This window comes from Atractosteus spatula, chromosome 3, assembly GCF_055471065.1.
Source record: "Atractosteus spatula isolate fAtrSpa1 chromosome 3, fAtrSpa1.hap1, whole genome shotgun sequence".
In the NCBI taxonomy this organism is placed as follows: domain Eukaryota; kingdom Metazoa; phylum Chordata; class Actinopteri; order Semionotiformes; family Lepisosteidae; genus Atractosteus; species Atractosteus spatula.
Window position 1 is genome coordinate 26,716,809 of NC_142708.1, and position 18,896 is coordinate 26,735,704.

Sequence of the window (18,896 nt, forward strand, 5' to 3'; positions counted from 1 at the left end):
GCACCTAGTTTAGACACTCATCTATGGTGTTCCACAGGTCATGTCTTTTCCCCCTCACCCATTATTAAGACTAGTTGTTCCCATAGTTACATTAAGACATCTTGTTTCTTCTTTGTTTGACATTTTTCTCCTATCTACAATTAGTAGATAGGGAGCTGGGCAAACTGAGAGGCAGTCCAGAAAGAGGTTCAGTCTGTGACAATACTTTCTCTTCTTCTAAAAAAATTATCATTTAGTTGCATAAGTCAAAAACAATCAAATACAGCAAATATTTGTTTTTTTAAGTAATTAATAAGTGAGAGCTCACCTGGAATGAAAACCAGAGTCACAAATGTTTGGAAGTTCTTGTCTAGGCCTTGACCTTGAACAGTCTGCTTTTGCAGATACTTTTCTTTATCTTCAAGTCTTTGTTGAACCTGTTGACCTTCTTGACTTGCCTGTAAGTGATCGTGCTTTATTTCTAAGGCTTTTGGACGTTATCACAGATAAATTGATTTTTGTGTTTTGCGTGTCACTGTTTATTGTTTTTTCTCATTGAATGCAGTTAGCTTCTGGACACCAAAATATTAATGGCTAAAGGACTCAAGGAGTTAATTTGAAATAACCATTACACCTAATCCCCGGGTTATATAAGGGTTTCGTTCCAGAAGTCTTTTCATACTGTACTGTTACCCAAATTTTCCAGTAGTCCTCCCTAATTTTCCCTATTTGTGTGGCAAGTGAAAAAAGAGTGACAGAAGAGCAACATTACAGACTTACCAGCGTGTCCTTTAAAGTTAACAGGTATGTGTGCTATAGTGTAGGGACATAGAGAGCAAGAGAGAGAACACAGCAGCATCTAGCAGTCCATGAGGTAGGAACCTTTCTGCTTTACATAGGCGAAACACAATTAAATCAAAATGAATAAAAAATATTGAGGTCTTTTTTGCTTTAAAATTATTAAAAAATATTTATTATTAGAATATTTAAACTCCAAATATAGAATGCACTTAATTTAAATGCAGTAAATTAAACATTGGAGACAGAGAATTACTTTTTTGCAAATGTATAAACACGGTACTGTAGATTTTGTTTCCTTACACTGTGCTGTTCAGTAAACACGAAATAAAGTACACAAAATTAAGTAAATAAAGTAGCATTTTAGTAAAAACTAAAAAAAAAAACATTTGGGTGCTTCTCTGACATGATTGCAAGATATAATACCCACATTTTTCAATGGAAAAGTCTGAGATGATAATCTACAGTACATAGGTTGCCATACAGTATGTCCTTAAAAACAAATTGAGACTGTAGCTTGAAAAGAAGCCCTGGTGATGAGTGCATTACCATTCTGTGATATTCATCCGTGGAAGGAACTTACTACACTAGCTGCTGTTTACGTGCTAAATCTAAATGTTTCATAATATGAAAATTGCATTAAGGGACCAGTGTAGGTTTTTATGTAAATCACGTCTTAAATAACACTTTATTATACAGCATTCTGCCTTTCAGAGGTATGGGGCAGTTGTTTAGACTATATTTCATGCATTATATTCAGCTGTGTTTAAAATGTTAAAAATATAATGGTAAATGATATAATATACAAAACAAATTGCTTCAGTTAGTAAAACTGATTAAAATAAAGAATGGGGTTTTGTTGGAGCCTATAGTACTTGCTGAGGAACTTTATGTATCTGGCATTTGTGCATATCCTCAAAATCTGTCAAAACTGTGAATATGCATTAACATAAATATTAAAATATCTCTAGCTAAAAATAAATAGTTTGGAAAGGCACTGCAGGGTACATGAAAGATGACAGCCATTCAGCTTCAAAGCTGCCTTCTTTTAAAAGGTACTCTGGAAGAAAAAAAGGCTGAATAAATGCATTCAGTGTAGTAAGCTGATTATGAGAGGAGCTTGGCGGGCATGATGAGGAGCGAGAGGGGAGATGTTCAGCCGCAGAGAAAGAAGGGCATTAATCAACAAAGAAGTGGCCACTTTCCGCTGTACATTTGTGTAAAAAATTCAGGATCCAAAATCAAAGCAAATGATTGTAACTGAATGTTGATCTGTCATCTCTTCTGCATCTCTCATTCTATATACAATTCTCACACTTCTGAAATATAAGGCAAAGTGATGAGGAATGGTTTTAACAATACTTAGAAAAATGGACTTGGTTATTAATATAAACCATCAAAACCTCATTGAATTAAGGTGGATTCAAAATTATAGTATTAATATTCACCCTCTATGATGTTGGTTTGAAACTAGCATGTTGGTTTGTGATATTTTTATAGTTATTTCTGTTAATTACCATTTGCCCGCTAAATATATTAGCTAGGAGAGGGTCTCATAACTATTTACTGTATATACAAGTGCCCATTTTAATTTGCAAACACACATCAGTTCAAATAAAACATAGACCAAAGTGCATAAAGAAAATGCTGCCTTCAGACAGTCACTTCAAAACATGTGTTGACTCTTGACTTTTTGTAGGTAAACTCTTATGATCTAGTTATAACATCCCCAGATTACTAGTTAGAAATATACAATTAACAGCTGCTTCAAGTAGCATTCCACATGACAAGCCACATCATGTGCATTTACGTGAATTATCCCTTCCTGTGATTATTAAGAACTAGAATCAGGACCCTGGAAAGGGGATGGACCTTTCGGTGCTGCTTGAAGGAACAAATTAAATAGTTGTGTGGCTGTAGATTGTCCTGGTTTAAACATATTCCCATACTTTTGATGTGAACCAGTCAAAAATTCAGTGTACTTGCATAGGAAGCCCAGTGTAACCAAAGGGAAATGTAGCCAAAGCATTGAACTGAGAAAAGCAACACCTGTTTCCTTGTTTGTTTTCTTAACCTGTATAATGCTTGTTTTTTCACTTGGTTGAGCAGAACGTTTAATGGTTTTCAAAGAATTCAATGAATCTGTCTAAGCTTTAACTAGACTACCATACTGTGCGAATATTTCGCTTTTCTGAGTATAATCTGATTTTTTCCCCACATAGTCTCCCCACATAATTCCAAACAGAATGGTCATATAGTTAAAAGGTATTACGAAACCAAGGTCAAAACTTATGTGCTGGAAGTATTCTGAAGTGCTTGACATAAATCCAATTGAGGGCAGAGGAGAATGTACAGTGTTGCATAAAAATAAGAAAAACCCATCAAACTGGTGGAATGTTTTACAAGATATTTGGCGTGCAGTTCTTACAAAACTGCCCTAGTTGTTCACTGGAAATCTGATGAAGTACAGTAAGGCAAGAAAGGCAAAGGCTACAAATACGAAGTAATAAGTCAAATATTAACATTTTATTCTGCGATATGTTCCCAGTTTTGTGAATCCTCCCATCCATTTTCTAACCTCTTCATCCAATTCAGGGTCCGGGCAAGCAATAGACATAGTGCGGGATACACCCTTACTCACTTTATTTTTCCAGATGGGAAAATGCTATGCAGACAGGTAAAGACATAAAACCTTACCCAATACATTTAACAGACATAACACATTACACAGTACATTTAACACAAAATGCATTTAACAGAAGTATGATGAAAAAGAAAATAAATGTTTAAATTGAGCATGTTAATAGCTGTGGGGATAAAATATGACTTAGTTATATTGCTCTTGAATCTAGGCAGTCCACGTTGACGCCCAGATGGGAGGAGGTCAAATATTCTGTGCAAGGGGTGGTCGTGACAGTCAATGGTCATATTGGCCTTCCGGACTATTTGCTTGACGTAGATGTCAAACAGCTATAGTTGTTGTGTAAGAATAATTTTGCTGGCTACCTTCACAAACCTGCTCAGTCTGTTTTTACTGTGGGTATTAAGGTGGCCAGACCAAGCTGCCGCAGTGAATGATAGGACTGATTCAGTGAAAGTTCTATAGAATAAAGTCATTGTTGTAGTATGCACATTTCTTTATTGTCCATTTCTTGTCCATTGTCCACTATTGTCATTTCTTTATTGATACTTTATTGTCCACTGTTGCGGAAATGTGTCTTTGGCTTCTCCCACAGAAGTACAAAACACACAAGCAAAACATAAAGAGTCACATAAAATCACAACAACAGTATGTGATATATAAATTGATGATAAGTAAATAGGTAAATGGGGGAATACCTAATAAGGAATTCTTAGGAAGAATGATTGCTGTTGGTTCTTCATGCAAATGGCATAACTGTTTTCCTCAAAGGTTAGTTTATATCAACAACAGTGCCAAGATATTTGATACTATTGACAATTTCAGTTTTTTGCTGGACAGGATTCAATTTCACCCAGGACAGGATGCCAGTCTGTCAAGGGCACACAAACACAAATACACACACACTCACACTGGGGCCCATTTTTCTGGAAGCCATTTAATCTACCAGCATGTCTTTAAACTGTGGGAGGAACCCAGAGCACCCGGAGGAAACTCACATGAACATGGGGATACCTCCGGCCCAGAGTCGAACCCAGGGCCCCAGTGCTGTAACCAGAGCACCACCGTGCTGCCCCAGTTTGCTAAATATGTGTTAACATTATTTAATATTAATTGAAAATCAATAGGGGTACACCTCATTAATGAAAAATAAAACCAAAACATTTAGTTGGAGTAGTTAAACACATTACACGTTGTCTGAAGGTACCATAGAAAGAACAGTAACAGGTTTATTATAATTGTAACTGCAATTAACGGTTTTGGTCTTTAAGAGTTTTTAAAGGTGGGGGAAAGGTGTTTGATTGATGATGCCAAATCCCACTAAACCCAGAAAGCTTTGGTGTACTGATGATTGTGATGTCAGTTAAAACTATATCAACTGTAATATTGTTAATTTTTAGCTCAGTATGTTTCTTCACTTAACATTTGTAAAGGACAGATGTTGTTTATGTGCAGTTGGATAGGAAACAAAACAGTGAAAGAGTTAAGTGTGCTTTCAGCATTGTCGGCACAGCAGGTCATTTCCAACAGTGTAAACAGTTTAGCTTTTACCCAGAGAATAGTGCATAGATCACTTAAATCATTTAGCAAACAAGAATGTGCAGGTAAGCCCTAAGTAAATAGTGAATTAACCCTGCCTGTAACAGAAACACATTTTAAAGTTAGGGAGCCAACTGTGAATTTACTTAAGACTAATTAAATCTTAAATGTCAAATATTGCTCTTTTACAAAAAGCCCTGTTACTCTTCTAGCAATATTGTGCATGAATTTATTTTTTCAGATATCTAATGTAAAATGGTGAAATATCTGAGAATATTATAGTACTGTACTGTATGTTCACCATGATTACAGGTTAAAAAATGCGATTGTATTTATCTTTGTTTTCTGTAGGGAATCTAATTTCTTCCTACCATAATCCTTAGGCAGTCCATTCAAAATTTGTTCTAATCGTGTTTCAGTGCAATTTTATTTTTAGCACTTTATGGAAAATTGCAATTTGGATTATAGGGGACTATAGCTGTCATCAGTCATTGATAAAACCCAAATAACACAGCTACAGTATGTGTGTGGGAATCTTTGATTGAAGAATCCCAAAAGGTGTTTAGGAATTTGACATACAGTAAATGAGAAAACATTGTACTATATACAAGCCAGCCCCTCGAAAGAGCTCATTTTCTGCATACAAGTGGCAAATACTGTATATTAGGGTTGGGATTCGAATCCTGTGCATAAACTGAAGTCTTCCCTTATTATCAATCTCTGCACTCAGTGAATGGGCACTCTCTGATGTCTATTGTCCATGCCTCTTCTCTGTTTTTCTACCTTGACCTGTGCTTTCTACAGATAGTATTAAGCACTATCACTACTAATAGAAAACGAGACAGTGACTCATGAATACCTTAGAGGTACTGTTAGCAGGGTCTTGTTGTCCTCCACTGACAGGATCTTCCTGGCTGCTTGTTCTAACTCATCTCCAGCTTTCAGTCTAACACGTAATAACCGGTCCCTGTCCAAAGACTGTTGTACACTTAATCAGTGCAAGGACAAAGGCTTGCTTCATACAGTATATAGTGTCCAGTAATGGTTCTAGTTTTTATAGTAATTAAAAATAAGAATGAGCATCACCTGGCCTTGTCCCATTTATTTTGGGACAGCCTTATAAATGTCTATAAATCAGTTCAGGTCATGACTAATTGAAGAAGCAGTGCATTTAAAAGTGCATATTCTGATTCGATGTTACAATATACCTTTTAAAATAACTGGGAGAGTGTTCTGTAGAAGTGAAACCCTGCAGAGCTACATTGTTTTCTCTAGTTTGTGTTACTGACTGCAAATAAGGTTTAAGAAATGTATGAAGGAACTATTTGATTTGTTGTCATGGAGACACTGTAAAGTGAAGCCCTGTAAAGTGGTTGTGCCCTGCTATATGAATCAACCTTCTTTATACTTCCAGGCACTTGACAGTTGAAATAATGTCTATGTGATGAGATCATGCCAAAGCCAGGGTCAGAAGAGACTGAGAAATGGTTTAAGACACATGTTGTAAAGTGGTTGGTAATGACAGCTTTTCAAATTATAATCATAGACGACATTGATGAATATAATGTTGCTAAATGGTTCTAATATTATTGTGAATTCACTGTAATAGCTTCATTTCGTGAATACATGAGCAGAACTTACTTAACAGTTGTGAAAGAGGAGCAAGAAAACTTTCTGTGGAGATTCTGTGGAGTGTTTCTAACTTCCCTGTAACTAAGCCAGTGTGTTATTGTGTTGTAACACTTTCTGGCCCACCTATGTTTAGGAATATTTCTGACATATTCATGTCAAACCACAGTACCATGGTGAGTCATGTGTCAGTTCGAGGCATTGAAAGGATCTCGAGGGAGTTGTTTTCACTATTTGTCTCATGTAAAAGTAAATGGCTTCTTTAATATTGTAGACCTAGATTAAATTGCAGTTGTGTGAAGTCACTGTCCATTGATCTTTAGTCCAAGTTCAACTGTTGGACACATCTCTCCACGTCAATGTTTTTATTCTAAAAAGGCCCCAATCAATTGTTTTCTGCTCCATTATGAAATTGCTACCCACCTCCAAGGTGCTCAACTGATGGTTGTCTATCATCTTAAGCTAAAAAACATACTGATCATCTGCTTGTGTGCTTCCCCATGTGCTTCATGCCTTGCCTAACATCTGCAAACATTTTGGAATTACCAAGATGTCTATGTGTCACATTTTGACTGACACAATAATTGTTCAAAATTGCCTTTCATCACAACTTCCCAGCATATTACGGAAACTGCCATGCCTTTTCTGAGTTTTATTTTCTTACAAGGTGTTTTATTTACATTTGAATGTGATTACATTTTCTTAAAGATGCATCCTTTTGTACTCACCGCTTTGCAGGGTAAGCGTTGTTAAGTAAGTAAACTGTGCCAGATGAAGAGGATATCCTAGTTAATTTATCCACTTCTCACGTACTGTGTATTATAGAGTTCAAATGCTTTTTAACGGCATATAAAAAGAGAGTAACACTTTAATGAATTTAAATCAAATTTGTACTTTCCTGAGGAAGCATACTATTTAAATTGAAACAATTATAGTTACTTGATTATATGTCATTGAAGAGCAGACTTTGAGAATACTTTTGCATAATTTCCAAGGTCTTACTGTAATACAAAAGGAAAGAAAGAGGTCGAGTCATAGTAGAATATAGATATACTGTAGCATACTGCAGAGAGTTAAGCTTTGGAGTGGGGAAAAAACATTGTATTTACATACAGTATGTATCATTTTAAAACATTCAGATTGTCCCTTTAAATAAAAACATTGAATCTTCTGAAATGAACCTTGTTTGTACATAATTTACTGATTAATTTCAAGCAGCCTTGGAACTTTGGAGTACTGTCAAAAGCATAGGCACCTGAGTCATTTTTGTTCAAAGGATAAATCTTTTTACCACAAGATCTTTTCAAATGCTAGCATCTGTATTGAGCCTGAGAAGAAATGTATAATTTCTTACGAGTGTTGTGGCAATCCTTGGTAAAAAGTAATCCACTACAGTTACAGATTATGTGTTTTAGGGATTCTTTTTTAAACTCAACAAGATTTTCAGAGAAATTAATTTAGAAAAACCACTGATCAATGTAGTATGTGTACAGTTATTATGTAAAGTAATAATTTACTTCAATAATAATTAGTAAACAATTTCCCCCAACTCTCCTAACTTTCCCAGCGGTGCCTGTAACAGAAACAATTCACAAAGTTATTAGGAAAATGGCTGGATTTTGTAAATACTGGATTTTGTAGCACTGACATTATTTAACAGACATCCTAGGCAATAAGCAGGATCTTGCAAGAAGGATAGCAAGTGAGGTCGCAGGACTTATCAATGTTGGACAGTTAGGTTTCCATGAATCACTACATGTGAAGGTTTGTAGCAACTACACACTTCTCCTGGACCTCCTGATTGATTGGTTATTGTGCTGTTGAGTCCACCTGAGGTCCTGCTTCATGTGATTATCACTTGATAAGCAGTTCATATTGCTTCCTTTCTGTGTTTTCTTTTTTTATTTTCTCTATGCTTGACATTGAACAGGTTATATTACCTTTACCCATCAACTGTCTCACAAATCAGGTGATTTGGTGTTTATGCAACAATTAGTCACTCATGTGTATCATAGTCAGTTGTGAATGATGAATGATCAGAATGCCAAAAACTTTTTCAGATGTTTTTTTTTATTTTAAGTTACTTTTCACCACTAGGTCCTTAGAGGTCCAGTAAACAATTTCTAAAGCAATTTGTAGGGAACAGTATTCACTAATTACTGTAATGCTATTTTCATTGTATGTGGCAAATTATTTCACTGAAGAATGATATCCTGACAGATGTTCTCTTGAGTTTTTCTCAAAGTGTCTCCCTGTCAAAGAAGTTTCTTAAACACTTGTTGGTTATAAGGGACAGTCTGGAGGAACTTGCCCTTGCTTCATGGCTGACAGGGTTCGGTCTGCTACCTACTGAGGCTGATTAAAATGCTTAATGTGTACTCAGGAAAATACATTTTCTCAAAATTGCCTCTCAGAAGAGAATATTGGGTATTTTTAAGCCCAGTTTATTCTGAGAAAATGACCCCATACATGTCAATTTCAGCCTTATGAATGCTCATCTACTTCAATCTTCATTGAGTGCAGAATTCAATTATTCATTTCTACAGATTTCTTCTGCTCTTTTTCTTAATCACCTGTGTTTTAGGTGGCATGGTTAGTTACTTTTACTCCGCTTCATTGTTTTAGAGGTTCTTTGATACGTTAAAGGTCATTAATGGGTAAAATGCTTGCAGTACTATTTCAGCAGCCTTTTAGCTACAGTAGATAGTCTCGATCTTTTTTCTGTACCTAGAATTTCTGCCTCAATATTGTGCCAAAAGGGACTGTTATTTTTACCAATCAATAACTGAAGCAATTCTGATTGGTTTTTGTGTAACAAAAATATTTTCTTTTCTGAAATATGGTACAAAATAAAGCACGCCCTGCAGCGAAATCTTGACCTGAAAAGAAATGCTTTATTGTGAGATTGTACAAGACTTCATTCTAAACTAACATTACACTTAACAAGTGTTGAGGGCATCAAGTTTTCACAAAGAAAAAAAATAGATTTGGTGTCTCCAAATGAAGAGGTGCTTTGATTTTGTGTTTGATTTATTTGTCTTTATATATTTCTCTGAGGGTTCATTTCCTTTTGCTCAGACAGAACTTCATTTGTTGAGCATTAAAACCAGTGAGCATTCACTGTGTGGGCTGATGTCACAGTGGCAGGGTAGTCAGGAGCAGGAGAGCCTGCAGCAGAATGGGTTTTGCACTCCTCCTGATGCAGTTGCTGTGGAACAGAGCGACTTGACAGTCATTAGACATTCTCCACACGTACACCAGCCTGTTTCATTGCTCTCTTCCACAGACTGACACTCCCAGTAATTGGACTGTGTCTGTTTTTTGGATTCGTAAAAAAAAAAACTCTGCCTTTTGTGCTTATTTTTAAAATGCCGGTCAATGGCTTGTTAAAAAAGAATGAAATGAGGCATCTAGGTTCATTAAACAAAATAGAGTGCATGTATTTTTTGTGCTTTGTAAATTATTTTACCTGTGCTAGGTTATTTAAATTCTGCTTGTTTGCATTTTCATTTGTTATGAAGATCTTTATTCAGAACTATGAAATTGTATCTAAAAAAAACATTCATACTACGGTTTTGAGTAGAAGGAGTTACTGAATTTAAATGGATGTACTGTATTTGGAATGTTGAATTACAGTAGGTTCCTTAAAGATGAGTACAAGAACTAACATTGTACATCGTATGAAAGCAGGTGCATGGTAAAATCCATAAAAGGGTACTTGTGTGTCAAAATCACTGTGGAAAAGAGTGCATTTTGAAGGAGGTTGTCACACTCAATAGAACCGGCAACCTTCTAGCCACAGGCGACGCTTCACAGCAGCACTGTGGCTCGTCGTGTAGCGTGCTGGTCTGCTGGCTGTGAGAGTCCGGGTTCAAATCCCCAGGCTAATCTGCGGTTGGTGCTGATCTGGGTTCAAACCCACAAAGAAAGAAACTTTTTTGGGTGGAGCGGTGGCTCTGCGCCTGTGGCTGGAAGGTTGCTGGTTCAAATCCCGCAGCCGGCAGAGGAATCCTACTCCGTTGGGCCCCTGAGCAAGGCCCTTAACCCCAACTGCTCCAGGGGCACTGTACAATGGCTGACCCTGAACTCTGACCCCAAGCTTCTCTCCCTATATGTGTGTCTGTGTCACATGGAGAGCAAGCTGGGGTATGGGAAAAGATGAATTCCAAAAGCAAGAAATTGTATAGGGCAAATAAAGTGATGTTATGTTATGTGAATGGCTTTTGTTTGCAGGACTGAAAGATTTCAATGATCTATCGGTGTGAATTGTAAATGCTCACTGCTTAAAAAAGGTTGAAGTACAGTCCATGTCCGGTTCAAAATGTTTGGAAAGCAAATATTGTTTCCATGCCCTCAATACTGTACCAGATCCCAGTGATGTAATACAACTGACTGAGAATATACAGTATGAAGTGGAAAATATTTTTTCTTTGAAAAAATATTTTTTTATCTAGAGAAATCATGCATGTAAAGGTCTTGACACAATTAAATATTTTCTTAGGTTTTGTACATACTGAGAGGCATTAAAACGTAATAAATATGAATGGCTCCAATATTCATTTGTTGCTTTTCTAATGCCTCTCAGTATACAATATGTTACTTGAGCTTTGTTCTTGTTAGAAATACCACAATGTATTATTATCTGTCAGAACTGTAATTAGTTCAATCCATATTGTCCGGTAAGCTTCATCATGCAATAGAAATAGAGTAGCTCTTTAGTTCTGAGGAGTATGTTTAGAAGAACAATGTGCTTATGAGTGCCAGTGGGATGTGCACAGTTTCACAGTTTTGTTCTTGTTCTGTCTTCTTCAGGGTAAGATGGTGAAGGGAATGGGAGGTGCAATGGACTTGGTAGCCAGCGCAGGAACCAAAGTGGTCGTCACTATGGAGCACTCAGCCAAGGTAGAGACTGCTTCTGTGGGTTTCACTTGTGTGTTTTCTTTCCTGATTCAGGCAGTTGTCTGCGGTTGCCAGCATTTTTTTGCTACCCTGAAAGGCCTTTACTCTCTGTTGCTTCTTTTCCTTTTTGTTCCTTTTTTGGATTCGGTGCTGCTGAATCAAAAACTAATTTCACCACCAAATGGGAAATGTGTTTTGGCAGATTTTGCAGTCTTGGTTGAGCAATAAAATGGTGAAACATTTTTTTTAATGTGACCTAAAGGAATTAAAGGTCGTTCTAGAAAATTTGCGTTTTACACTTTTTTGTTAATAAAGTATGAACTGTAAAAAATAAATAAAGGAAAAAACAACAAAATAATTTCAATCAGTATCATTATTGTGATAGGTAAAGACAAAGCAGTTTATCTCCGAAACAGTACAAGAAATCAGCTTGAAGTATAAAGTTACTCATTAGTTTTATTTTGCATCCTGTCTAATGATAGTAATTGTCCAGTCAAATTCCCAAGACGGCTTAAATTACACAAAGATTGGAGCCTTACTTGCCTCTGTAGCAAGACAGTGTGGGCCCACTGGTAATCTGGCTCATTTACTACAATAATTATGCATACAGATTCTAATTTGAGAATTATTGCAGCTTTTGAAATAAGCAGTGAACCAAATAGGCTATTAATCTCTATCTAGCTGCCTTCTTGAGACTTGCCTTCCAGAATGTGTGGCCTCAGTTTGCATTACTTTGAGCATTTGAACCAGCTTTAAATTGCTGCAGATATTTTACAGCTGGGATACTGTAACTGGAAGGTGAAGTTGAAAGCTAAAAACTGTGCCGGAAGAATTTAATGGATAAAATTATTTTTAATGGATCTACTTTGAACTAAACACAGTGTTACAAACCCTCTTCTCCTAGTGCTCTTTCATATTGAAATATGTCACCTCAAACATTATCTGGAATTGCTGGAATTATGCAGTTTACTCACAGCACTACTCCAGTGCCATGTAAATCATACACCATGCTTAATGTTAAGCCAGATATATGTCTCAGGGAGTCTTTAGCCCCCTGTAAGGATGTGCCAGAAGCACCATGGGTCTGGCTTCAATATTTGAGATAGACTGATAGATATTCTGCACCTCAGCCCATCCTGGGAGACCACAATAAGTTGTCTTTGGGTATTAGCCTCTACAAGCACCTGATATAAAGGGCTCTCAAGAACAAAGTGAACTCAAAGAGGTAGGAGAAACGAGGCACCTAAGACACCATTTTGAGTCTTCCATTGAAATACTAGCCCAACTCAGTCAGAACCTTTTATCATATCTCATAAGCCAAATTAACTGATTGAATATTCTCATGCACATTCATTTATTGAAGAGTTATTGTCATGACAAATGAGTTACAGTATTGACAATGTAAATTGAATTAACACAGCATTAACAGTACATACAGTTGTGATGTGAAACAGAAAGTACACCCTCTTCTATGGTTTTACATATTAATGTTTTACGTATTAAGAAGGGTGCTGCTAAACAAGTGCACAGGTGGAAGTGCTTCTACCTGTAAAAAGTCAGATAAACTTTATTACAGAAAGAATTATTGCTGCTCATCAGTCTGGGAAGGGTTATAAAGCCATTTCCAAACAATATGAAGTTCATCATTCCACAGTGAGAAAGAATTTACAAATGGAAAAATTTCACAGCCGTTGCCAGTCTACCCAAGAGTGGGCGTCACAGCAAATTCACCCCAAGGTTGGACTGTGTGTTGCTTCTGGAGATAGAAAAGAACTCCAAAGGTACATGCAGGGATCTATAGGTTTCTGTCAATACTGTAAACATTAGAGTTCTTGATTCTACCATTAGGAAAAGAACATTGGTGCTTACTGTAGGTTTGCAAGACAGCATCTGAATGAACCAGAAGACTTCTTGAACAATCTCCTCTGGAGTTGTTTGGCCATAATGCAAAACGACATGTTTGGCGAAAACCAAATACTACTGATCACCACAAGAACCTCATACCAGCTGTCAAGCATGGTGGTGGAGGGGTGATGATTCGGGCTTGCTTTGCAGCTGCAGGACCTGGACGCCTCACAATCATTGAGCCCACGATGGATTCCTCTCCAAACCAGCACATTCTAGAAGAAAACGTGAGGGCCATCTGTCCAACAGCTAAGGCTTAGCCGAAAGAGAGTCATGCAACAGAACAATGATCCAAAATACACCAGTAAAACTACAATGGAATGGCTGAAAAAGAAAAGAATCAGGATTTTGGAGTGGCCAAGTCAAAGTCCAGACCTTAACCCCATTGAGAAGAGTGCTGTGTGTAAACGAATGCCCTCACAAAGTGAAATTTGTGTGTTGTCTGTCACATGAGGTTAGGTTTATTGACTGTTAGGACATTGTGAAGACTAGATGAAGGACAGATATGTAAACACATAGAATCGTAAGGGGAGTACTTTGTTTTATTTGATGTGTGTAAAAGTTCAATAATATACAGTGATGTGAAAAACTGTTTTGTGAGACAGGATCACTGCCCATTCCTCGGGCTGTGACAGGAGATCACATAAAGGACTACCAGCTCTATTGAGTTTCTTTCCCCTCTCCCCCAGAAGGATTGGAAGCTGATTCTAGCAGCAAATTCTGGGATTAGATTTGTTATTTTAAGGAAGAACGTTTGTCCAATCCCAGAGTATTTCTCAAAGTGCAGTAGAAAGTGCACCCCTATTTCTGCTTCTCCCAGAGGGCAGCCTGTCTTCTATGGGCTGCCAGGTTTGCCTGTGTTGCCCAGTTTCTACGACCAGGGATCCTGTACTTTGTCAGGGTCAAATTCTCTTTGCTGTCTCTTACCCAGGTCAGATACTTAGCTAGTGTGTGTTATCTATTTAAGGTTCTGTAGCATTCTAATTTGTGTGTGTCCCAAAGGATAATGCATTGTGGTTTAACATAATACCACAATAAGACATAACTGTTCTAAGGCTAGTTTTCTTCATCTTAATTTGATAATAAACAAGAAATAAAGCACCTCCACATTTAAGAAGGAAAATAATTAAGATTCAAACAGATGTCCACCACTGTACAGCTCAGTTTGATCTTGAAAGAAATAACACTGTGTCTTTTATAGTTCATACCTGTCCAAAAACCAAAGACATCCACATTATAGGCCTAATCCTTATGATGAAAATGCTAAAGATACACAGCATCTTTGTTTTCAAGCACATATTTTAGTTTGAGCCTCAGAATCAACAATTCAATCAGACCTTTACAGCCATAAATACACGGCTCTGGAAAACAGAGATCTTTTTAACATCTGTGTCAGGCACTGCATGGTTGGCATGGTCAAACCGGATCATATTGTAATGCTTCATACTACCTGTTTATCAGCATGATTCATTTTAATATCCACTTGCTGTGCTGAGTGGACTTTGGTCAGGGCATTACATATATTTGCATAACTCCCAAAACATTTTTGTATGTACAGCAGTATAAGCATGCAAGAATTCTAACATTAACTGGGGCACTTAAGGTTCTGCACAGAAGCCACAACTCCATGCTACAAGCCTGACAGCAACCTCTCAGAACAACACACAATATTTTTAGTGCAGGTCACACACATGTTGCTGTTGCTTCTGCTTCTGGAAATGCTAATTACTCTATGTGATAGGTCAGCCCTGATTAATGTGCAAATCTGAGACAGGTATTGTAGAAATCAGAAGCATTCTAGCATTGACGGTGTCTGGGGATTAATTTAATGGATAAAGCATCTACCAAGTTTATCCCATTTTTGAGTTACTGTCGATTATTAACTTTGATGTAAAAGTCAAAATTAAAGTTTTCCGTTTTTATTAAAGACACAGATAATACCTGAGGGAGAATCACATACTGTAGCACACGGGGGCTAATGAACCTGTTGGTTCTGTACACTAAAATCAAAGTCTGTATATGAGATACATGTACAGACTCTTTGTGAATCATTGTGAGATCACTCTTTGTGAGATCTTATATGATGTATTTTCATAACAAAGCATGTACTGTATGTCTTTAAAATCCACTCTCTTTTGCATTAGCCTTTTCTGCTTTCCTGTTAAACAGTAACAGATTTTCTAAAGTTTAGAAATGTTCCCTTGGGGAACAAAATTCATTTTCATTTGTTGTTCACATGGTGAACAACAGAGAATATACTTACAGTGGAGGGAGGGTGGTGGAACAACTGTAAGTGCTTTGTCAAAAGACTCTTTGAACTTTTCCTGTAAATGGACTGTGCTTTGGTGGCTGTATAAATACACTGGCTGTCATTGATTAATTAAGTACTGCTCATTTATATTCTACCCCTGCTTGCCTTATACATACATTAGCATTTTGTCTTTAGCTGTGAACTGTACTCTATAAATATGGTGTGACACCGCTCTGCCAGGGGTGCAGGTATCATTAAATCGGTGAGTCTCAGGAAAACAGACACAGCTCTATGATAAAATAAATAGGTTACAGTTTAAACTTCAAATACAAGACAAATCTTATCACCTTTTTGAGCTCTAATGAAGATCTTTCCTTTTATGCCCTTTCTAGTCACATCAGGACAGCTAAGTTGCCTACTGGCGTCAATAACCAAAAACTCTCTTGAAACCAAAGCTCAAACACTTCCCATAATTTACACTCTGATATCCACCTGCTCATTGGTCTGTCGGTCTTTTCCTCGCTCACTTCATCCCTCTAGTGTGAATGTAAGAGACTCTGCTCTTTTTCTTCACAGCAGAGGTCAACAGCCAATTGAAGCCTCCGCTTCCTGGCTTTTACCTGTCACCTAACCAATCATCTTATCCCTGTTGGTCAGGTGACTGAGGGTCCAACCCCTATAACTTTCTGTTGAATGCAGTTCAGACTAGATCTGCCACCTGGTCTGAATGCTGCAAGAGGGGAACTTGGTCCATTTTCTCTGCTTTTTATTAGGACAACTGTCAAAACAATATCCGTGCCCGATTCTTACCTTTTTTTCAGCCACTGAGTTATGCGGTTGGGCAAAACTTCCTACTCTATCAATGTATTTTTTTTTTTACATTGTCATTCTTTCACACTTGCAGTGGATGTTTTAAAATGAATCACTTTATACACATCATGCTGTATAGCTTTCAGTAAGGTGTTTAAAAAGCAAAGGTTAAAAAAAAGATAAAAAGCTAGAGGCAGTGTTTAGTTTAAAAGTTCAGGCTTAAATGTTCAAACATGCTTTCAGCACTTTGTTTCCTAGCCTCTTTCAGCTCTCCAGTGTCCCTGTTTATTTATAGGCTTCTTCTGTCTGCAATCTGTATGTTCTCCAAGGAAGATAAAACATAATATCTAGTGCTGTAGTTTCAGTATCTGTATCTACAGTATATATCTCAGTATCCTGTGAGTTTGGAGATGCATTTTGAGTATATTACTAACTGTGTAACTTTACAGGATAGTTTCAAGATGTTCTAACAATGTGCTGTGGAAGACAAATATTGAAGCAAATAATATTTCAACATTCATTGGAATTAGGTTTATTTTTAATTTTCCAACAGGCATCCTGATAAGATGCCTGTATTTTTATCTAGCCATTGCCGAAAAAACCTTTCTAAAAGCTGCATTCTGTCACATTTATGGAATGCATACCCATAATATTATGCATATATTCTTTTTTATTTTCAGGGTGGTGGACATAAAATCTTGGAGAAGTGCAATTTGCCACTAACTGGAAAACAGTGTGTGGATCGGATCATCACGGAAAAGGTGACAGATATTTTCATTGTTTGCAAATCATGCTGAAAATTGGACAGAAAGATTTTATTCTGCTTAGGCCAGTAGAAGAAACACAAAGTGAGTCATAACAGCAAGGGACTACAGTAAAACTATAGCTACACTTTAAGCTTTATATACTGTACTGTGCAGAATCTGTGTAATTTTGTGAAACAACATATATATTAGCTAAATTTGTAGTAATTTATCTCCTTTGAATGCTAAATGAACTTTTCTGACTTTTATTTTGCAATTAGTGCCAATTTCATCCATCTATCTTCAGTCATCACTTTTTTCCTTAGAGGGTTGTGGTGAGCCAGAACCTAACTTGGCAGGCAAGGGCACAAAGTAGGACAATTACTGCTCATTTTTCAGAAATAAAATACTAAAGACCGTGAGCCTGCATTACAGAATTTCAATACTCCCCTTCAAGGCTCTGTAACAACTGCCACATTTGCAGACCACCCTTGTTTTAATCATACATTTCTGTGTTTCTATCAGCTGCTTATTTAGTATCAGAATGAATAAGCAGCAGAGAAAAAAAAAACATTTCAAGTAATCAATAGGTCAACTTTGTCAAATCCTCTGTGTCCGCTGAGACCGTTTTCCTTATAGAATATCCTCAGTGGTGTAATCATTGCCTAGCTTAGGGATTTCAAGTGAGAGCAAAAGAATAATTATATAAATTTAAGAAAAATACAAAATATTTAATCCTTTAAGAAGCTCAGCAGTAGAATGTAAACAACTGCACAAGCCAGGATAATACAAAGCAAGTGCAACATTTGACTCAGTAATAGTTTTCATACTGTATATTTTTGTTTTTAATCTCGAACATTTCCTTCTTCAAATGTACTTTTTTTCAGGTTCCCACATTATTTTATCTAGGAAAAATAAATTGTATTAGTGGTGGCACCGTGGCGCAGTGGTTCACATTGCTGCCTTGCAGCCTTTCAGGGCTGGGGCTATCTGTGTGGAATTTGCACTGTATGTTTTCCCTGTCTTCTCGTGGATTTTGTAAGGGGTTCCAGTTTCCTCCAACAAGTCCAAAGACATACTGATTGTTTGATTGGTTCCTGGGAAAACTGATCTTCTGTGAGTGAGGGCGTTTTTGTGTCTGTGTGTGTCCTCCAAGGGACTGGTGTCCCATCCAGGGTGTATCCTGCCTTGTGTGTACTGCTTGTTGGGACCGGGTCTGGTTCCTCCGTGACCCCGTATTGTATAAAGTGATTAGATAATGAATGCGTGGAAATAGTATTAGTGGCTCTTTTTATAAGGTACTGTATGTAGCACAAGATGATCACTTGGAACCATTATTATCTTAACTCTATTGTCCTTTTCTTCTCTCAATAATCTTAATACCCAGTCATACAAATTATACCCAGTTTATCTATTGTGTATTTTATCAGAACCTCATCTTTCTTCCTGTGTATCAAACCAAATGATAATTGCAATGGAACATCTCCATGAAAGTGATTGATAAGCACACATTACATCAGCAGATTCACAAAGGAAGTGTGAGATATACTGTACCCCTTCCTTCCCTGATATTGTATGTTGTAGGGCTGGCCTTTGATAAAACGCATTAAAAGGACGAATTTGGAGTCAAGTGGGATAAAGCAGGAAAAATCATAAAGGGGAGAATATTAAAATGAAGATCATGAGGTTGTGATTATAATAA

At 37.0% G+C, this 18,896-nt stretch overlaps 1 protein-coding gene across 1 annotated transcript in view; it reads left to right on the plus strand.

The window, feature by feature from the left end:
* Positions 1–18,896, plus strand: part of oxct1a (3-oxoacid CoA transferase 1a) — an 80,829-nt gene that overhangs the window by 55,327 nt on the left and 6,606 nt on the right. The window contains exons 14-15 of the mRNA XM_088911001.1: positions 11,399–11,488; positions 17,132–17,212. Of these exons, the coding sequence (XP_088767127.1) occupies positions 11,399–11,488; positions 17,132–17,212 (171 nt within the window). The remainder of the gene's footprint in view (positions 1–11,398; positions 11,489–17,131; positions 17,213–18,896) is intronic.